Below are 23118 nucleotides of genomic sequence, written 5' to 3'. Positions count from 1 at the left end.
GTAGGGATAGGTCCCATCTAGAGCAGAGAAGAAATTTTTGCTAACATGCAGTGTAATCTTAAATCTTTGGGTTACTCTTATGTTTTGCAAGACATGGAGACTGTACTCATTTATTTTCTCTGAAGAATTATGAAAGGAGTATATGAAGGGGCAGACAAGAACAATTTAAACTTCCTGTAAAAGCAGCTGATGAGGAACCTGTCAGAATGATCTGCAATAGGAGTTAATTTCTTGAGCCAAGTTGCTTGACTAAATTTATTCAACTTGCACTAAATTGTGTGACTTTTAATTAAAAGAAGATGTGCTTAATAATTGTTTTCAGAATTTCCATAGATAATAGCAGAAATACAAGTTTTTCAGGCTATTTACCATCCATTTTATTTTAGCAGCATATGTGTCTGTTCTTGCCCCAATGTCAGGCGTTAGACACAAGTAGCTTGCTTCTGTATCTGTAAGTCCAGTTTTGAACAGAGATACCTCACACCAAAGAGGAGTGCCTTGAACAGTATTATTCATCTTGAGTGCTTTTAACTGTTAGGGCTGGAACCGCTAGCCCAAGAGAGTCAAGACTGCCCCAGCTCCAGGCTTCCAGCTCAACCAGTAGTGAGGCTGGGAGTGTATTTCTGGTAGATGTGCACATGCACACGTTTGTCTTGTGTATATACACACACAAAAGAAATAGGTATGTACAGAGGCAGCCACATAAATTGACACAGGGTACTCATATGAACACAAACAGCACCAGCAGCTTGGCAGTTCAAGATGAAGGTCTGCTAGTGGGAATGCATGTATACATACATATGTACAGTGCGGATCCATGCAACAGCTGGGCTCAGACACGGTCTGCCCAGTGGCTGGCCCCTGAATCCCGGTAATGCCTGTTGCTGGCACCTGGACATATGAGCCCCTGAGGCTGCAGCCGTATTTCAGTTGCTGGTACAATCTGCTGTACACATATGAACATATGTAAACCAGGACTCCCCTGGTCGCCCAGTAGCTACCCCCTCATGGTCTTGCCCTTAGCCACACAGGTGTGTGCACATACACAACTGCACCTGGCCAGAACTCCCCTGGTCCTCTACTAGCCAGCCCCCTGTGATTATGACCGTAGAGAGATGGACACAAACACATGGTTCTTGCCCCTAGAGACCCACAGACCATCTAGTTTCTCTGGCGGCTGGATGGGACTCCCCTGGTCTATGCCATAGCCAGCTCTTCCTGTGGTCTCGCCCTTAGATGCCCACACCCTTACCTACCTCCTTCCCAGGCCACTTCACCTACTCGCCAGCTACTGCAGCTTGATCCACTGGTACACCTGCACCCATTCCACTCATTGGCACCACAGGCACGTGGGCTTGTGCTTGGTTTCACATACTCTAGTCTCTTCAGTTGCTTGCACCCATGCTCATGGGCCCTCTGGCCTGTGGTCCCAGCCCAGGTGTTGGCAGCCAGACCCTCACTTGTTCCAGGTACTGGCCACCATGGACGTAGGGGCCCCTATGACTGGAGGTCCCATTCCAGTTGCTGGAGTCGCGTTTAAGTCCCTTCATTCTGGTCTCTCTAGTTGCTGGTGCCCATGGACACATGGGCCCTCCAGCCTGTGTGGCCTGATTGTAGTTGCTGGCACATACATGCACCTTCACACTGAATAGAGAGTACCTCACCAAAGAAAATAGTTAAAAATGGAATTTAATGAGAAAATACAACAAACTGTGCTGATCAGGTGCAGGGCCCGGAAGGGTAGATGTACAAACCAGCAAACTGTTTAGATGTGTCCAGCCATTTTTATCTGCTTATCCTTCTATTCCCTGACTTGTTCCTCCCCAGATCACATAGATTCCTCCTGCTTCTCCTTCACTTTGGTTCCTCCCCCAAACATCCCATGATAAGCCTTGTGCAATTCTAAAATACTCTGCATCTGTATCCCATACCTGTATGCAGAAAAATCCCTCAGTTTGAAAGGTGCTCTGGTGATGACTCTTGATGGGTTTAATACCTTGACATGGGAGCTGAGGCTCTCCTGAGGTGGTCCTGGGAGGGGCCTGACAGGATATCCTTTCCTCTGAGTCCTAAATTTGGGTTCCCTCCTACTACTGTGTCTCTCTGCACCTCTGGGCTGATGGTTCCTGTCATGGGCTTGGGAGAAGCTAGGGCGTGGTATTACTTGCAAACACCCCTCGACCCCCCTTGTCTCTCTGTGCTCCTTTGTGGGTGTGCAGACAAGGTTTTGTCACATAACCTAACATTAATTAGCAGAAGCCTTTCACTGTTTATATTTTATGGGCCTTTTGTATTTTAATACAAATAAACAGTTATGTGAATTCACGTCTTCCTCTATGCTGTAGTTAAAGTTCCCTCATTACTTATTTTTCTACCATTTAGTGCTAACATATTTGTGGGGGAAGAGACTGTTAAACTGAAAAGAGATCAGGGCATTCAGTAAAGCCAACTGACTAATTTCTTTATCAAGGTTAGTTAGATGACAAGTTTAGGTCATAATGTAGCATCCTTGCGGCCATCTAGTTAGCACTTCTGGGTGTCGGAAACCTTTATCGTGGTCCAGTTTTTAGGATGCTTCTGAAACGATGAGCAATTACTGTGTTAAGTCAGATTCTTAGTACGTTAATCCTGATACTGTTTTCTGAAAATGTTTTGCCAAATTTTTCCCTGTCCTTAAGAATTCTTACGCAAATCTATCCGTACAAATTGCTACAAAGCAGTAGCATAAAATACATCAGTTCATCTGAGTGACTTTGTATCCGAGTGACTTTCCTGCCCAGAAATGGCTGTTGGGTTTTTTTTTTTATCAGGGCTGAATGCTCTGATACAGGGAAATGGAGGTGAAGAAGCAGTAGAACACGTTCATTTGTTTTAAGAGAAGCAAAGGGCATCTTATTGTTTACAGAAGTGCCTTGTGATTTTTGTTTTTATAAGTACATGCTGACCTCAACTTGATTATGTGCATCATGTCATAGATGGTAAGGATACAAAAAGTGACCTAATAAACAATTGGTGGTATAGAACAAAAATAAGTCTTGGTCAATAACTCATGGAGTTTGATGTGCTTATATTGATAAACTAATTAAACAAATCTGCCTGTGTTCCTCAAGCCTAATGTGCCCCTGTTATGATTAGTTTTATAGAAAGGAGCATTTTAACATTGAATGAAGGTAAATGGTAAAAGAATAGTGTAGTCACGAAGCTCTAAGTGCTTCCATTTCTAGTCACAGAGTGGTTTCAAGGAAAGGAGGCTTTCTTTGCACACCTGCAGTCATTCAGTGCATAGGCCTCTTGTGGTCAATGTTGATTGCTGCTTGTCTACAGCTGAACAACAAATAATTTAGTATGGTGTAACCTTCTGTGATTTAATATTATGCTTTTTGCCAGAATTGGCACAAAGATACATCTTCTGATAGTGACAGTAATTATAGCACAGCTGTAGTTGAGGGTCTTTCAGAATTTTCCATTATAAACCCCAATAGTTGGTTTACAACTCAAATGTAAAAAATGTTTTCACTGCTTCCTGGGCATACAGTGGCCATGAGGGAGTAAAGTGAACTAAATTAAATACTCTCCTCCTCCAAAATCATACTGAGGTTTTCTTAATCTTTGAACATTGCATCCTTTGTAGTATGCTTATATTGGCTACATCTTTTGAATGCTTGTAGTCAGGCAAAGGTGGATCTGATACGCTTTGCTTTTGTGCAAGACGTAGTCAGAAGTGCTCTTTTAATCAGATTTAAATAGTGTAAGTTACCACAATTCAGCTGGAAGTTATGTTCTCTTTCAAATGTGTTAAAGTAATTGATTTTGAGTTTCAGGGTAAAGTAAAATGGGCTTGTTGAAATCTTTGGCTATTGCAGTTTAACCTATTTTCTGTAAGAAAAAAGCATGAGGAATGCTCAGGTGGTCAGTTGCCACATGTCAACTTCTTAGATTATTCAAGTTTTTATTTACTAGTTGATAATATAAAGCAGTACTTTGTGTTATTAACCTTCATCTGACTGTATCATTAACTAGGTAATATTGCGACACCTCAGGGAGTTTCTATTAAAAGAATTACAGTAAATCATAAGACATTTGAGAAGCATGTGAGTACTCCAGTGATACATTAACTCTTTCTTCAAAGAGAATGATGAAAATGTGCAGTCTAGGACTTAGTTTTATAGAATTCTAAAACTTTCTGATAATGATGTTCGTTGTGTTTTTCTTTTCAGATAAAAAAGCTTGTATATGTTTATCTGATGCGTTATGCAGAGGAGCAGCAAGATCTAGCATTATTGTCCATCAGTACTTTCCAGCGTGCTTTGAAAGTGAGTGACTCCTAAACAACATTTCATAGAGAATTCTGAGCTGGTATCACAAAAATAAAAATATCTGTGTGAGTGTAGTCTGGTAAACCAAAGCATGTAAATATCTGCATCTGATAAAGTAGTTTCAACTTATGTCATTGACAAACGTGGTTTTTTTTTTTGTGCTACCTCAGACCTCATCAAGCAGCTAAGCCTGCATGAAGTAAAATTACTTCACTAAAGAAAAGCAGCAGATTGGTGCTCTCAAATTCACATACCCAACATTTAATTTCTGGAATGCCTTTTCTCTTTCCAAGGTAGCTTATATATCTAGAAAGAAGAACCTGTTATTACCCTGAACCACCTGTGTTTCTTTTACACAAACTGAAAGATCTTGCGTACAACGGAGAACTGGAACATAAGGAAGACAGTAGTACCTAAATTAAAGTATTCAATGTGTTGCACGTGCTACTTTTTATAAAAAGCACTGAATGTCATGGTTGAGGCCCAGCTGGCAACAAAGCACCAGGCAGCCGCTCGCTCACTCCTCCCCTGCAGCGGGATGGGGAGGAGAAAATACAACGGAAGGCCCGTGAGTCGAGACCAGGACAGGGAGGGATCACTCACCAGTTATGGTCACAGGCAAAACAGACTCGACTTGGGGGAAAAAAGGAAATCAATTTCATTTGTTACCAATCAAATCAGAGCAGGATGATGAGAAATAAAACCATATCTTACAAACACACCTTCCCCCCACCCCTCCCTTCTTCCCGGGCTCAGCTTTGCTCCCTATTCCTCTGTCCTCCCTGCCAGCAGCACAGGGGGACGGGGAATGGGGGTTGCGGTCAATTCATTACATGCTGTTTCTGCTGCTCCTTCCTTGTCAGGGGGAGGACTCCTCATGCTCTTCCCCTGCTCCAGCGTGGGGTCCCTCCCACGGGGGTCAGCCCTCCATGAGCTTCTCCAATGCAACTCCTTCCCATGGGCTGCAGTCCTCCACGAGCTGCCCCAGCGTGAGCTTTGCCACGGAGTCACGGCCTTCTCCAGGCCCAGTCACTGGCTCCGGTGTGGGGTCCTCCACGGGCTGCAGGGGAATCTCTGCTCCGGCGCACCTCCTCCCTCTCCTTCTTCACTGACCTCAGGGTCTGCACAGTTGTTTCTCTCACATCCCACTCCTCTCTTTGCTGTAACTCCTCTTCTCCTCCCTTTCTCAGCAGTCTTTTCTGCTTCTTAAATATGCTGTCCCAGAGGTGTTACCACCATCACTGACTGGCTCAGCCTTGGCCAGCAGCAGGTCTGACTTGGAGCCGGAGAAGCTTCCAGCAGCTTCTCACAGGAGCCACCCCTGTAGCCCCTCCCCCACTACACAAACCCAACACACTGAAGAAGTAGTGTTTTGTACTGTTTCATTTCAAATTCAGATCACAATGGGGAATGGGATTACAGAACAAAGATTAGGCTTGCCCTTGAAGTGTGACCGTGGAGAAAAGAAAGATTTATTAAGTCTCTGTCCTTAAATTTGGCCAGTTTTTATAATAAGAGAAGGTTGGATTTTTTCTTTTTTCTTGTACTCTTCTTGTAAGGCTACTGTAGGTTCATGCTTAATTTCTGTCATGTCACTGACCCAGACCTTGTGTCTTGTTGGAAAATGTTGCAATCAGAGCACCAGGTGTGCAACTGTAGGAGCATCCCACAACTGACTAGACAGCTTTCTGCCCCTTTCCTTCCAGCTTTTATCTCAATGTCATGTGTACTACCTTTACTATCTGTGACTGCCATGAAAAGCTAAAACTCAAATGACTTTGTTTCCTGTGTTTTTAATGAGATACATATACAGTGAACCCTTCTCATGGCATAACTCTTTTAAAAAGCTGTGGATAGTGGGAACAAAAGGGGATAACTCAAATGTTGTGGCTGTGAGTAACTCAAAAAGAAGTGGTGGTGCGGCAAGGAGGTAGACTCCAAGCTAGCTGAGATTTTTAGCGATTAAGGAAATTACGAAGCCTGCTGTGGAAGATAGACAAATGTAATTAATTCTCTGTTCATTTTTTGTAATGTTCTGTTTCTGGTTTTGCAATGAAGATTATAATTTGGCTTTATGTGTGGAGATTTTTTCTCCCTCCTTAGAAAGACCTTTTTAGGGTATTTTAAACATGTGTGATTGGAGATAAGCTTTGCAAACTCCGATAAGAACAAGTTGTTTTTCCAAAAACTGTCAAATTAAGTGCTTTCACCATCCAGATACTTACTACTCAGAAGCTGCTAAGATGTAGGAATTTTGAGAGCTCAGATGAACTGATCGTTAAGTAATACCAGTCTGAAAACGCATGTTGCCAGCTCTCAGTCTTTCAGAGGAATGTTCTTTGGGAAGTGACCTTCTGGCAGACAGTACACTGAATTAATGCTGCTGCAATTTCAGTTGTCTAGATTTTGGAGGATTTAGTACTTGATTAAGCAACATACTTCCCATATGTGCCAAGCCCATGATTAATGGATGAGGTTTACATAACAGTTCCTCCAAATACAGCTGTTTTGTGGTATTGTTGGATCTCCAAGCTGACCCTAGCATTTTAAAAGCGGAGCAAGTACTGGGACGAAAGAAGGGAGGGTAGGTGTTTTGGATTCAGTGTGAGAATAAGGTTGATAACTGCTCATGTTTTCATTGTTGCTAAGTAGCGCTTATCTTAAGTTAAGGATTTTTCAGTTTCCCATGCTCTGCCAGCAAGCAGGTGTACAAGAAGCTGGGAGGGAGCATAGCCAGGACAGCTGACCTGAACTAGCCAAAGGGATATTCCGTACCATAGAATGTCATTCCCAGTATATAAACGGGGGACAGTTGGCCAGGAGGGTTGGATCGCTGCTCGGGCATCGGTCAGCAGGTGGTGAGGAACTGCATTGTGTATCACTTCTCTTTTCTTTGGGTTTATTTATTTTTCTTTTTTCTTGAGTTTTATTTATTTTTCTTTTTTTTGTTATATTCCTTTTCATTACAATCATTATTATATTATTATTATTCTTAGTTAGTAGTATATTTTATTTTACTTTAGTTATTAAACTGCTCTTATGTCAACCCACAAGTTTTACTTTTTTTTTTCCTGATCCTCCTCCCCCTTCCCAGTGGGAGGGGGGAGTGGCTGCTGGGGTTGCTGGGGTGCTTAGTTGCTGGCTGGGGTTAAACCATGACAGTAGGAAATAAAAGAAAGTCTCAAAACATTTAGCTTAATATTTTCACATGTTCTTCAGAAAATTAGTTTTGTTACTGGCTTCAGTCTGTATCTTGCGGTAAAGCATAAAATGGATGTGTTGTCAAGAACTTGAGTGGGAGTGTCGCAACTGAGAACTACATTTTCATTTGATAGTTCTTATATTTAAGTAATAAAACTGAGCTAGGTGTGTTTTTTCAGAATATCTGAATTCCACTTGGATTGCAGAAAATGTTTCAGATCATTAAATAAAATATTAGTCTTTTTTTATCCATCATTCCCATATTTTGCTTGGGAAGGTGAATTATGTTAATGTTTTCCTTTGCCAGATTTCCAGATTTTCATAATCTTTCAATGTTTTCTTTCTTACTTTCTTTTACTTTTTTTGGTTGTTGAAAGTTTCTTGTGTGAAGTTTGGCACATTTTCTTATTAGTGTGGCCTTAGCTTGCAAGCCTGACTGATAGTCAGATAGATTTACAGGTTTTAATGTGCGTGCACTAATTAGTGTAAACACTGCAGAGAATTTAATGATGTGTTTCTGCACTATTTTATTTTATTTCTCCCCTTCTCTCCCATTCTTTAGGATCCTAATCAGTTAATCCGTGCAAGTGCTTTAAGAGTTTTATCCAGTATCCGCGTCCCAATTATTGTTCCAATTATGATGCTTGCTATTAAGGAAGCCTCTTCTGATTTATCTCCTTATGTGAGGAAGAACGCAGCCCATGCAATCCAAAAACTGTACAGGTAAGTGATTCTGACAAATACTGAAAAGCAATTTTAAGATAGTTGGGGACTATGTTTGTTAAGACTACGGGGGTGTTGGCGTGTCTCAGACATATCAGATCCATTTCTTAAAAAGTATAAAGTGTGTGTAGACACTCAGCTGATTTGGTTGGAATTCAGGCAAGTCTCTTGCTTGCTAGGATAACAGGATAAATATGAAGAGGTACAAAAAGAAACTGATGTGCTATCTTTTGTTTTTTATATACCAGTTATTGTCATATGTGTAGCAACTATTTTGATGGGTATTCACAGAATCGAAGATTTCTGTGTTTAGCGTCTGTATCTTTCATTCTGAAGGCATTTGCTGTAGTTTGCAGTAGAGGTGACAAATGAATACTAACTTGTAGAAAATTTATCTGTGCAAATCCAAATCTTCCTCTTCCCTCTTCAGAAATTCTTCTTGTGGAAGAGCTCTTATGAAGAGGTGGGTACTGGTTTACACAGGTGGGGGCAACAGAACCTGTACCTTTCCGAAACAAAGGCAGGCATTTATTCTACTACTTATTTCCCTTTTATTTCGCCTATGCCGAAAAGAGGAGGGTGAGAGATGTTAGGGGTTCTGAATCAGGTAGCCTGAGGCTGCTGCAGTTCCATGCCCTCTCAGACCAACCAGTAGCAAGGCTCAGCATGTATATGTGTGTGTATGTCCCCATTAAGAATACAACACACATGCACACAGCCAGCTATACAGATCAGCACAGGCAGAAAACAGCACTCATGCAGACAAAACCAGCACCAACAGCCTTATCCTGATGCACTCTCTGTCTGTTCAGGATGCAGGCCCATTAGTGGACCTATATATGTACAGTATGGATCCCCCAGTAATGATCCTAGATGCTCAGTCTTTCCAGTAACTGGCCTTGGATCGCCAGTCTCCCCAGTCACTGGCACATACAAGCGCACAATGCTTGCAGCCCCACTGCACTTGCTGTTACAGACCCCCTCAGTCAGACACACACATGCCCCCACCCTTTCACTCAAACACTATGAATCCCACAGTAGCTGGATTTAGATACTCAGACTGCGCGGTAACTGACCCTTATATCCTCTTGTCTCCAGTTGTCTCCTGCTGGGTGGAGAGGAAGAGGGGAGAGAAACAGAGACTGAGACACACAAGTGGGTATCTCAGTCAACCTCCAGACATTAGTTTCTCCAGTAGTTGGCCTAGATGCCCTGGTCCCTCTGGTAGCCAGAATCTCCGGTTGTCTCACTCAGAGACACATGCACGTGTCCAGTCCAGACCTATGGCCCCACTTCAATACCTGGCTTCCCAAGCCACCTGGTCTGGCTTGATATTCTCTAGCAATCACACGCTGACATACATACTTGCTCCGGTTGCTGGTACTGCAGTTATGGGTCCCTATGACCCATGACCTGACGCCAGTTGCTGGAGCTTAGACCTCCATATCACAATGTGTACAGAATAGAGACTGCCTCACCCAGGAAAGTAGTTAGAAATAGAGTTTAATGAGAAGACGGAACAGACTGTAGTCATCAGATGCAGAGCTTGGCCAGACAAGCGTACTGAGCGGCAAAGCGTTTGCATACCACTGGCTCCTTCTATGCACCTAACCCTCTATTTTCCTACGCTTGTTTCTCCTGAAATCATCTAGATCCCTCCCTTTCCCTGCCTTTCATTTCTCCCATAAACATCCCATAGTAAGCCTTGTACAATCTGAAAATGCTCTTTCTGGCATCATATAGTAAGTCTCATAGCCCTGTAGCTAGTAACACCCCTAAGTCTGAAAGGTGCTCTGGAGAGCCCCTCTCAGTCATGGTAGGTTCATTTCAGGACCATAAGGCTGATGGCTTTTCCGTGGCACCTTTCTGAAGAACCTGGGCAGGGGGTCCTTCCTTCTGGTGATATTTTTTTTTTTTTTTTTTTTTTCTTTCCGCAGATGAGCTGAGTGCTCTCATGTGATGGCCCTGGGAATAGCTGGGTCAGGATGTTATGGGAGTTTCCCCCACCTCTGCACTCCTCTATGCAGACAAGCCTTTTATCACGTAACCTAAAAAGAAGGAATGAATTAAGTCCCTTCCTGCTATTTCAGTAGTTTATTTTTTGTTAGCATGTGGTTCCAGCACACAAAAGACCTTTAGGCCTGAATTATTCTCCATACACAGAGTGTCCTTTGATTTCCTGATAGTACCAAAACTATCTGGAGGAGTTTGGCAGTAATGGTCTATTAGTGCCAGCAAGGCACAGCAGTATCTGGACAGCAGGCTGTTCCATGGAATTTTAACTTAAATTGATGCTTCCATTTCTTCTCTTCATGACAGGCAAAGTTTATTTTACTAGTCCAGATTAAAGAGCTTATTGGTGATTGGTGCAAAACTGAAAGATGCTGAAGTCTAACTTGATTACTAAAAGACCTTTTATCCATCTTTCACCCAATCTCCAGATATGATTGCATCTTCAAATTAACTTGTATTTTTTCTTATCTCTGGTTGATATGGTATCCTATGCTTATATAAGGTCAGTGGCAAGATTTTGAAATCATCCTTGCGAATACCATAAAAAGGTATTTTTTTTGTGGTAAAGAATACAGCACATGGTAAAAAATACAGCAGCACCATCCGGAGAAACTGGCCTCACTCCCTTCTAGTTTCCATGACTTCCTGACTGGTAGTAAAATGGACATCTAGCTCACATAGCAAAGGAAGACTAATGAAACTAATGTTCTGTAAAGGCTTCCTTAATTGTTTAGAGGGCCTGTACATCCTTCACGAGTTTTCACTTCATGCAAACATCCTAGGCATCATAATGCAAGTTTTCAAACTGCTGTAGCTGCGAATTCCACCTTACCTGGACTAGAATAAGCTTCATGGTTGCTGTAGCTGCGAATTCCACCTTACCTGGACTAGAATAAGCTTCATGGTTACTTGTGAGTGGAGTTGTAACTAACAATTGTGTCCTTGGTAGTAGGATTTGCGATCTGCTTATAGAAAGCATGTGAACTTTTATTGTCACGTTTTCAAAATTTACTTATACAAATGCCATATCTGACAGCACTGGTTTACCGCAGGACCAAGGGAGAAAGTATAGTTTTCTAAATCACTTGAAGAAGCAGCAGTACTGGGAACTGGTGAAGAGGCTATCAAATTAACCTGTCCACAGGCAGGCCCAGTTGACTTGCCTACAAATAAGAGTCTTTAAGAGGCAGTCTTAGATGTTTCAACAAGGATCACAACTGGTAGCTCCACAATTCAGGTGCAGATCATACACTCATGGCAAGGCTGTCTTTTGGCCTATTTGTAATGAGCAAGTAATCTCAGAAGACTAAAGTTGGTCAAAATGAGAATTCTGAAGGGGATGGATTTTTGATGTGAAGATAGTGAACAGTTTATATACTCTCCTACATCTAATTACTCCATCTTCTGCGAGCATTTGAGTAAGAAGTAACAGTTTATTCTAATAGTGCCTGTATGCTCCGTTTACTTTTTGGTTTCCATGACTTCTCTACCTGTTTGATAGTCCTGTAGTTCAGTTAGTGCTCCAGTCAGACTTCTGGATGCAGGTTCGATACTCCAATCTTCCTTGCATTTAGTCTCATGGTGTTTGGATGGATGTCTGACCTAGAAGAGCTTGTTCATTAGTGGTTCAATCAATCCTAACAGCAGGAAGCTTACATATCAAACAGAAAAGATTTCAGGCATAGTGTGAACAGCAACATTTGTGCCCAATGCAATCAACATTACCAGGTACATTGGAGTAATTTTATCATTGAAAATGTCAGACCTCTTGCTTATTTCACTTAGAGTGTATTTCAAAGCTATTAGTATCTTCTGTCTATTAATAGAAAACTCTACTGTGTAGCAAGATTTGGAAACGGACTTTTTAAGTCCCATCACTAGTATTAATAGATTCCATACTATTACTAGTAGATACCATAATGGGAGCAGATCACTCTGAGCTCTTTAGCCTGTTCCTTTATTTTCTCTCCAGGAATGCTGCCTTCCATATCTAAAACATCAGAAAAGAGGAGGGGGAGGGATGTGTATTCAGTTATCAGAGCCCTTACTGAAGATTTTCTTGATCACATAACAAAATTGGTATTTTTCAAAGTTTCTTAGTAATAAGTACTCCTTTCTCTCTTTAAGTTTTATACCAATTTTGAAAATTTGAAATAAGGCCTATTAGAAAGATTTTTGGCTTTTCCTCTGAAAGTTTTGGTCCTTGGCAGAAGATCCAATAAACCTTTTTTGACAAAAATAGGAGTTGGAACAAAACATGATTGTAAAAGTACTTATGGAACAATGTGCTGTTGCTTTGCCTATGCTGATGGTGGCTTTTAACAAAGTTTTGTTATCCATTTAGCATGTTCTAGTATTGCTAGGTATTAGAGCCTTAGTGAAGTAGTATACAGCTAGATACTTTGTGAATCTGTAGCTGCAAAGGATATACTGTGCATTAGGGCAGTTCGTCACTCGGCATTAAAACTGAGGTGTACAATAATGACCAAATACTTCCTTACTTATATGTAATTGTATCCAGGTTGAAATGACTTTTCAAAGGCATAGAACTACATATCTGTATGGCTCTTTGTACCTACTTCCTCTTTGTATTTTCTTCTACCTTGGCTTTGAATGCTTCCATGCTCTGTAGATCCATGATGAAGAAGCAGCTGGAATGAAAAGTTGGTCCTTACCTACCTAAGAAGCAAGTCTGAAATTAATGTTTCTGGCAAATTTTTCTCTGCTCTTTGAATATGAAAAGGACGGTACAAAGATTGCTGTTTGCAACTTTTGGTTTTCCTGTGTTTTTACTATTTATATAGGACTTCAAGCAGTCTATTTTTTATCAACTTGCACACCAACTTTGTATAGGTACACTTGAATACAATGTCCAAATTTTTGATTTCCAATACTTCTGACGAAAATTAGTGAAGTTAAAGTGTGTTACTTGAAGCGTTATATAGATAATTAGGTAATGAAGGTATGATTCTGCTTTGTCCTGATGTTCATTCACTGCTGAATTCATTCATGCTGAAATTCCCTTCTGCAAAAGCAGTGAGATCCTTGTGACTTAACATCTGAAGCTCAGTCAAGTTCTCCCTAATGGGCTGGCCTGTCTTAGTGTTTCTTAAATCCTAAAATTTTTATGAGTTTAAGTATTAAGATTCTTATAGAACACACGTAAGTGGTATAACATAAAGATAATCTTTATAATTTAGTTTTATACTCCTTCAATTCAGGTCTGTATTCCATGATTAACTTTATTTTCAGTCATGTTCTTTTACAATCAGTTCTTTGGAATACTTGGTTTTTCTGGAAGTGGTTTCTTCAACAGTCTTGGTTCCCAGCTTGTGTCTAAAGGTCAACAAACCTGACCTCTCTTAATTTTGGATATGTCTGATCAAATGAGTAAAAAGAATTTTTATTTTTCCTTCTAGTCTTGATCCAGAGCAAAAGGAATTGTTAATTGAAGTGATAGAAAAGCTTTTGAAGGATAGAAGTACGGTAAGGAACAGTATGCTATTACATATGCATATATTTTTAAAGAGTTTACTCCTGAGGCTGTCATTCAGCAGTATGTAATACACTTTCCTAACCCTTGCTGATGTGGTTTTACATGTTTTTAGATAGAAGTATCGTGTATTTATGCATTATACTATGACTGTAATAGTGACCATCTCCTTTAATAAGACTGGTAATTTTACTTGCATCATGGGTATTCTTAATCTGTTTTTGTTAACGTGTTTTTTATGTATGCTTCTTTAAACTTAATTTTGAAAATGAAAGTTGTATAATGATAAGAATCAGTGTACAAGTGTCTATGTATAAAAACTTTTTCGTTGGGAAATTAGCTAGGTCATTTCAATTTGTTTGTGACACTGTAAGAATAAAGTACTTCTGTATGATGCGCAGTATGCCTGTTGATGTCAGTCTGCCTTGTAGCGTGTACAACTGTTAAACAATGATACTTGCTATGTATTTATTTGTTCTTGCAAATATCCCCACTTCCAATCTGCTAAGTAAAACCGATGCCCTGGGACAATTTCTGTAGATTTAACACTCCTGTTGTATTTTGCCTGCCCTATATAGCTACAGGTTTTCTGTATGAGCTCCGGGATGTCTCACAATGGTCAAGCACTTTATTTTTCTTCCTGTACCCTACAAATAAGTTTCCCAAGTCTAAGCCAGAAAGGTAATTGAGCAAGGAGTCAAAGATAGACTTCAAATAGGAAACAGAGTTGTAAACTAAAACATTCTCTTGTTCTTGTTCAAATTACTAATTTAGTGAATGTAATCCTTTTTGAGTAAATTAAAGTATTACTAGGTAGCAGATAGTGTGTTGCTTCATCTCCTATTTGCCAAGTGTTTTTTTTAACACACAGGAGTATATCGTCTGTTGTTCTAGCACAGTCCAGATGTTCAGGACATAAATGGTGCTGTTCTCTAAAAGACATCTTGCAACTTCCACTGAAGGGTTACTGAAGGAGAGTGTCAGAGCTTAATGGCTCAGCAGACAGTAAATCAGTTAGTTCTCCTGACTGCATCTGTGCTTGACCTGTATTCATTTGTTGGAGGCCTTTGTGCTTCTGTGGAGTTGCCCCCCCAGTGGTTCTTTGTGTATTTTCTTTTAATAGTTCATGCTCTTGGTGTGCATGCAATCTGTGAATGTGAGATTAGATTCTTTATACCTGTGGAGGCATAAAGGGCTGAGAAGCCATCTTTGTTTCTTTTTATTGCTGATAGCAGGAAAAAAAAAATCCCTGCGTTTTTACTCTTTCCTAGTCCTTATTGCTTATGGTAAATGGCAAGTTATCCAACAACTAGTCATTTACATATTTACTTTAACAAAATGTTAGAGGAAAGAAGAATAGAGTAGGTTTGGATCTTCTCTTTCCCCAGCACACTGATCCTGGCACTTGATGTTACTTATAAGGGGATTAATGCTCATTGCTTAGTATGTGCCACAATTCCAGTGCCTCTGTGACATTGAATAATGGACACTGTATTTATGAAGGTACTGGCTGAAGCAGTAGTCAAAGTTATGCTATTTTGTCAGCACATTCAAGAACCTAAGAATGATGGTCTAGAATTGGGTCTTCTGGACCTCTGTGGAGACATAATATGGTTAACTGCCGCAACTTTTTCCTCCCTCTGATTCCTCTTGGTCTGTCCCCTAGCAAGACCTGATTCCAGCCTGGGCTGAGACGTCTCAGCTTCAGAAGTTTTACTTTTTCAGGAAGTGATATGAAGAATTATTATTCCAAAAAGGAACTGTACAAATCTCTTTTCAGAACTCTCTGAATCATAACCAAGTATTAATATGTGCTCTTTCATCCCAGACTCCACAGCTTTATGTCATCTAAAGTGGATCCGTCTCTCTTTAATCCTTGACAGCTTTGGGAAGATGAGTTTAGCACAGAAAAGTTTCACCTTAAGTAGTTATCTTTTTGTCATGTTCCACTGAATGTTCCCAGAAAGCCTCCACATTTACTAACAGAAAGTGCATAGTGCACAAGTGTTTTATTGGTGGGTAACTCCAATCTGAGTAAGCTTATTCTTTGTCTCTAATTGGAGAACATAGCAACTAGCTCACAGTGGAGGAAACGGAGTGCCACTTGTAGCTACTTCTGGCTTTTAAAATTGAAGGAAATGCAGCTGCTTATGGGTGGTGGTCCTTATATACAGGTGTGTACATATGTAGCCTATATAGCCTTAGGTTGGCTACTTTAAGTCTTATTTAAGCTCCTCTTGGGAAAGTCTTATTAATTTGAATCACCTTTTTGTATTCTCTAAGGGAAGCTGAATTTCATACACTTAGCATAAAAGAAAAAGCTCCTCCTACATATATAAGGACAAAAGCTTTTAGAAAATATTTTGCAGTCTTTGTGAGGAAAGTTAAGTCGGGTTTGTTGCCACAGGAATTCTAGAAATGGATCTGAGCTGTAGAACACAGCATTTTGTCATAGCCTTACGAAGTGCCTGTGTTTTGATTAATGGTATTTCTCAGATTTTTGCTGCTTCCGTTGCCTGTTTGACGAGCAGATGGCCTGAAATCTGTAGGGTGATAATGTGGAACTCGGACCACAAGTGTTTACTTGACATTAATCTTTGGATTTCTTCAATTTAAATGCACAGAAGCTGTTCCCTTACATATATATTAGCTGTCATCTCCTGATAGTTTTAATCTAATGTCAGCAGATCAGTTTGGGAAAGTGATGGTGTTTTCATTAAATAGTGTCTTTACCAGAGTGGGAGAATCTTAGTGACTTTAGGAATTGTTGAACATCAGTGGTTCTCCACCTTTTTTCCCCTTGATGGAAATGTCAGGTTAGTTTTGGCATTTCTGTGTAATTAAGGGCTGATAATCCTCAGAGAAGCCATAATACATTGTATATAATAACTGGATGCGGGAAAATCCACCATGTGATTTTTTTTGTTTGTTTTTTTGTTCTTACTCCATTTGTTTGAGACATGTTTGGAGGGAGAGTGTAATTATTAACATTAATGACGTATATAACAGTTGAATGTTGTTGAAGTGATGTTTGAGACTTCGCTTTAATAAAAAGTAAATTTTCACTCATAATTTATTTTCTATAACCATTTGACCTCAAGCAGGGTTTTTGAAACTTACTGACATAATCTCTCATTAAAGTGAGATAGAATAGCTACTAAACATAGATGCCTCTAAATTTATGTAAACCAGAATTTTTTTTTCAGAGACAACATGCTATTGTGGATTATTAATGCAGGCTATGTTGCACAGAAAAGACACAATGTATCTAAATTAGTCAAAGTCATTTTACATTTGGAATAGCAAGAAACTGTCTGGATGGAAATTTTACTACAGTAGAATTAAGCCATTTTATCAGACTGTACAAAATGTGTTCATTTTTTAGGTCTCAATCAGTAGTAAATTTTAATATAAGCTGAGGTAAGCAAAACTTGAAGTAAGATGAGCTCTAACCTTAACCCAGTACTTCATTAAAATTTCTGGTGAGATAAATGAAAGATCACTCCTTAAGTGACTTAACATGAAGATTCAATTAAAAACCAAGCTCTCAGTTAATCTAAGATGCAAAATTATCAAGTGCAAACCATCGTTAACATACCCTCAAGGGTAGCTAACTGGGAATTAGAGTGTATCAACAAAGCTGTGATTTTGTGCCAGTGTATTTAATTTTTAAACAGATAAGATGTTTACAAGTATTTTTAGTATAGAAACTTAAGAAACTCCTAGTTCTGTTTTTACCCTTGCTTTACAGAAAAAAGTACCTCAGACTTTGATAAGCAGGTACAAGAGCATGAATGCCTGCTCCTTTTATTTTTCTAGTAATTCTAGATAATTGAGTAGCTGACATGATTTTATGTAGAAAGGAAGATAAGAGCATGTGTGTATCTTATGCTAAAATGATTTTCTCAAAGTAATATAGCTAGTCACATAGTCATGTGTGAAGGTAAATTGGTATTTTAGAGGAAACTAGTTCCCTTTTTCTTTTTGGTTGATTCTATGTCACTTCACTCTAATTCTATTTTTTCCATTCGCTTAACAAGCCTGATGATCTAGCTTTGGGGCATAGGGTTTAAGGCAGGATTTGTTGCTTAAGTTCTTTTGGCATGCTGTGAAGGACTGTAGAACTGCGTTGTGTTTGTAGGCTGTGTATTTTACAACTTTGTGTAAACAACAATAAAAATCAAGTTCATTAAGCATACCTGAGTTACAGCAGTTAAAAAAAAAAAAAAACCATGCTGATATTGAAAAGGAATCAAGTCTGTTGTCCAAACTTGTAAAGTGAAAAGAACTTCTGACTTGCATTCCTCAGTCCAAACTGAAGTATCCTGAAGTGTATCTAAAGCTGCATCTAAAAAGAAAAGGCAGAATGTAGACTTGTAGCTGGGATGTGGTTGTATGGATGCTGGGCATATTAAAAACGTCCCAATTTATTGCAGGTTTCAGTCTTTAACTTTGATCTGATTTTATTTTGTTTGGGCAGATACCTCTGTTTATAAGGAAGGTTTATGATGTTTCTGTGGAAATATAAATGCATGTGCTGCATGATGAAATTAATTTTTTTCAGAGAACTGGGTTAGTATGTGGCCACATACATTTTGTGCTATATCATAGCTGTTGCTATTATAGCTCCTGTTCTGGGACCAGGTAGTATACAGAGTGCAGCACTGCTTTTGAACTCTTCTAAGACAGAATAATGTTAGAGAGAAATTTCAAAACATTTTGGCCAGACTTGCAGATGCTTATTGATTCCCAAGTATGTACTCCTGATGTTGTGTCCCCAGAAACCTCTGTTGTGAAGTAATATGGGAAGGGATAGAGGGAAGTTTTGGGTGAAGAGTGACAGTAAATTAGCTATTGCATGGAATCTCCTTATTGCTAATTAAGATTTACACTCTTTTCTAAAGGCTAAATTTTCCTTTAGCCTCTGCTTAAATAATATTTTTTCCTTTAATGAGAATATTTTAATCACATTCAACTACTTCTAATATTTAAGTAAGTTTATTATTCTGTTCTAGTGTGATAATTTACTCCTAAATATAACAGATGCAACTTAGTATGAATTCTGTTTTGTGGGTGAAAAGACTTCATACAAACGCGTGAGTATTGAGATTTCTTTTGCAGACTGAATGGTTACTAGATGAAGCACAGATTCTTGTGAAGTGAGACCCCTTGGATTAAAAAATGATCCTAGGAATTGGTGATGGCTTTACAATGAAGATCTTGATTGGTTTGGTTTTTTTTTTTTTTAAACTAAAGCAGTATATTTGGAGATAATGGGGAAAGAAAGCTGGGCACTCTACTTTTCAACAGTAGGCTTCTGTTAATATTTTAGTTTAGAACCCAAATGTGTGGATAAGACAATGTTTTCTTAACTTACTGATTTAATGTTGGTAAAAGCTTCATTTCTGTGGAAAAAAATTACTGAGTTTGTGCAGATGTTTTATTGTGATAGATCTATTATCCAGCTATTAGAAGATAAATGACTGATCTTTTCCAGTTTCCTTGCCTCCAGAAAATTGAAATAAGAAGGGGAATATCATTTGGGCTGTATGATTAGGGCAGGTGGGGTGGCCATTAATTTAAGAGAGAGGAATCTTGGCAGCATAGGCCAACTTGCACTATATTATCAATCAAACCTCGATGCACTTCTTGTGATGACCCAGCACTCTCAGGTTTTCACAGCGTTAATTAGAATTCATGACAAAATAGATGCAAGGAAACGTTTTGTACCCTTCATAATTTTATAGAAAATTTATTGTTATTAGAGGAACCATTTGCTTAGTGTGATTTTTTTCATTACCAGCTTGTCAACTAGCATAGATAATCTGGAGAAAATATGAACTCCATAGATTGGGTGTCACTTTTGTTGATGGTTCATATAGTTTACCTTGGAGCACAGCTAATGGCTGAAGTTCATAGCAACGGCTCAGAAAAATGTGGCAACCAGTGCAAGACAAATGAACCATGTTTATTGCTTTAATATAAAAAATACATAAATGGAAAGCAGCATTTGAATTTGATGAGCTCATTGCTGGTTTTGTTGGAGTGATTTATATTTTCTCCTTATACAAAAAGCTACTATTGACACAGTGAGATGGAAATTAACTGACTGTTTTTTGGAAACCGATATTTTTTGGTTTTATATTCTGATTGGATCATTTTGTTTTAATTCTAAATATTTTTATGGAATGTTGAGCATTTAATAAACAAAGATTATTAGCTGTTCCTCTGATGTTTAGATGTATAGTAAGATCATACTATAGGGGAAAGAGTGTCAACTAGAAAATAATCTCTTATTAAGAGAGCATTAGGAAATTTTCTCAAATAAATCCTCGTTACCAGTGCATTTTCAGTCTGTCGTACATTCTCACTTTTTTCCTCTTTCAAATGAAAAGCCTAATTTTGGAAGATGCAACAAGGGGGAGAGGGGCATGATCTTAAATAGTGTCATGATAGGCAATTCCTGTATTAACTTGTAAATCTAGGGATTTGCCACAGGAGTACAATGCTTGTTCATCCAGTGCACCTCTTGCATTTCATAGTGTATGGTCAAACTTTTATTAATAAAACTTTTAAGCGTTCACAAGTGACAGCATTCTCATTGTAAACCTGAGTAGGTGACTGTCGTGGTTTAACCCCAGCCAGCAGCAAGAACCATGCAGCCGCTTGCCCCCGCCCCCCCCCCCCCCCCCCCCCCCCCCCCCCCCGCAGTGGGATGGGGAGGAGGATCGGGAAAAAAAGTAAAACTCGTGGGTTGAGATAAGAGCAGTTTAATAACTAAAGTAAAATGAAATATAATACTAACAATAGTAATAATGAAGTAATAATAATAGTCATGAAAAGGACTATAACAAAAAAAAAAGAAAAAGAAATAAACCCAAAGAAAAGACAAGTGGTGCACAATGCAATTGCTCACCACCCACTGACCGATGCCCGAGCAGTGATCCGCCCCTCCTGGCCAACTGCCCCTGTTTATATACTGAGCATGACATTCTATGGCATGGAATATCCCTTTGGCTAGTTCAGGTCAGCTGTCCTGGCTATGCTCCCTCCCAGCTTCTTGCACACCTGCTTGTGGCCAGAGCATGGGAAACTGAAAAATCCTTAAGTTAGGATAAGTGCTACTTAGCAACAATGAAAACATCAGTCTGTTACCAACATTATTATTAAGCCAAAACCAGGACAGGCTGGGATAGAGTTAATTTTCTTCTTAATAGCTGGTGCAGTGCTGTGGTTTGGATTTAGTATGAGAATAATAATCGATCTGTGTGTCAGTCTCTCTCTCCCCGTCCTTCCCTCCCTCCTTTTCTCCCCTTCTATGTCAAACCTGTCAAGAGACCCTATACTGTCTTGTAGTGTGGAGGAGTAGAATACCCATAATAAAGGCTATGGGACAGTGACCTGAAAAAAAGTCTCTGTGGTCTAAAAGTGTCATCCCTTTCTTCTAAAACTTCAGGTCCATCACACTGTGCTCTGCAAGTTGGCCTTAACTGTCATTCGGAGTTTTGCATCCTGATAAAATTGCTTTGCTGCAAGTGAGTTCTAACATATAACTCTTCCCACCCTTCCTCTCTTCCATCCTCAGCTTATCTGGCCTAATTGAACACCTACTCAGGACTGATAGTGATTTGCCTGGAGTTAACCACTGTCTTCTGCTGAGCTTTCAACCCACACCTAAGCATCAACTTGCATCAGTGTTTAATTACAGAATAGGTTACTGCAGCACGTTATTAAGAAGAAAGTTTAGTACAACAACATAAAAAAAAAAGAGCTATTGTTTTTGTGATACAGCAAAAAATAGCAAATTATTTTAGATGTAAAGTGTGTTTTATTTAGCTCTATCAAGTAATCAAATTTTGCTCCCTGGAATGAGTTGTATACTTGCTGGGACCAGCAGGTACCAGTATGTGGACAAGGCTGGAGACAATAAATGCAACTTCACGTTTACTCTTATTGGTAATTCATAAAATCCCCACAGAGCCTGAAACTTGTTTAGCATAATAGCAAGACTATATTCTGAGCTGTTTTCTTTCAATTGTAATGTTGGGCGCATACTAATAAACCAAATGTCAGCCAAATACAGGGAGACAAATGTAACATATGAATATCGTTGTATTTAATATTTCCAAAAAGTACCATTTCAGTAAACTGCACTTCTATTTAATTGCTTACTTTAAGTCATTGGGGAAATTTTAGAGGTTGAAATGCAGATCCCCAGTGCTCGGATAGAATATGACATTAATTTGCTGCCAGAAGGCTATACTGCATGCATGCTAACTGCATACATATCAGCTGCTTCATATAAAGTCTCATCATTTTAGTTACTTGACTTAACGTACTCTGACACAAAACAAATCTTAATTAAAGCAATTAGAAGAGAAAGAACAGTAATTCCAGGCACACAATGACATGTCCTTATAAAGCATGGTCAGCTTTTGAGGTATTGCCACAGTTAAAGTAACCTGCTGCCAGAATTTTAACAGGAACCCCAATATATGTTTCCTTTCTTTATTTGTAAAAGAAAATACCCTATCAGAAGGTTTCAATAAGCCTTGAGGTGTTAGAATGTTGAGAAGCTATTTAATTTTCTCATGAAAACAAAGCTATTTTTATAATTGTAGTCAATATGGGGATCTTTGTATATATATAAAGATTTATTTCTTACGGAGGCAAAAAAATTGTGTGAGGACATAGCAGGGCATAAACGATCAATTCGTGCAATTTTGGAACTGGTAGGGAAGTGCTGAACAACATGCAGAAATTCTGCTTGTGTTCTTTGAGGAAAAGTATTAGTGTATCTCTGTATTGTATTGCTGATTTTTATGCCTTTTTTTGCAAAGTGTATTCATGAAACTCTAAATATAAAGTTTCATATGACAGTTAATTTGGCCATATAGAGAGAGACGTTTGGATCCCAGTAGTGCTGGGAAACTGACCCCAGCTCCTCTTTGGTTTGATCACGCCAGTGTTGATAAGAGAATCCCAGTAGACCTTGTCAGGCATATCGCTGTATTATACTTCTTGTTGTTTCCTCTTATTTCTGAGTTAATTGCAAGTTCTCTGATAATTTATTTGGAAACTGTAAATGTAAGAAAAAAATTTATGCTTACATTGCACTGTGTCTTCAGGGCTGGGAGCTAAGATTTATGTGTGTAATAGAAACAGCAAATGTTTTCTCCGTTCTAATAAACTTAACCCAATTCTATTTTAAGTAAGATACTATTTCTGTGGGCTTAGGGGTTTTTTGTTGTTGTTGTTTCTTTTCACTGAATAGAAACAATTTGAAATTGCTGAGAATTGCTGGTATTAATTCTGATTCTCACTTGTGGATGAACTGTAGAAGGAACACTGACCTTCTGGTTTATATTTTGT

At 39.2% G+C, this 23118-nt stretch overlaps 1 protein-coding gene across 3 annotated transcripts in view; it reads left to right on the top strand.

Annotated features, from left to right (window-relative positions):
- Positions 1-23118, top strand: part of AP3B1 (adaptor related protein complex 3 subunit beta 1) — a 165735-nt gene that overhangs the window by 20081 nt on the left and 122536 nt on the right. For all 3 annotated transcript variants that reach the window (XM_050913722.1, XM_050913721.1, XM_050913720.1), the window contains exons 4-6: positions 4218-4313; positions 8080-8240; positions 13673-13739. In XM_050913722.1, the coding sequence (XP_050769679.1) occupies positions 4218-4313; positions 8080-8240; positions 13673-13739 (324 nt within the window). The remainder of the gene's footprint in view (positions 1-4217; positions 4314-8079; positions 8241-13672; positions 13740-23118) is intronic.

This window comes from Gymnogyps californianus, chromosome Z (genome assembly GCF_018139145.2).
Source record: "Gymnogyps californianus isolate 813 chromosome Z, ASM1813914v2, whole genome shotgun sequence".
In the NCBI taxonomy this organism is placed as follows: domain Eukaryota; kingdom Metazoa; phylum Chordata; class Aves; order Accipitriformes; family Cathartidae; genus Gymnogyps; species Gymnogyps californianus.
This window is presented reverse-complemented; position numbering and strand designations above follow the sequence as displayed.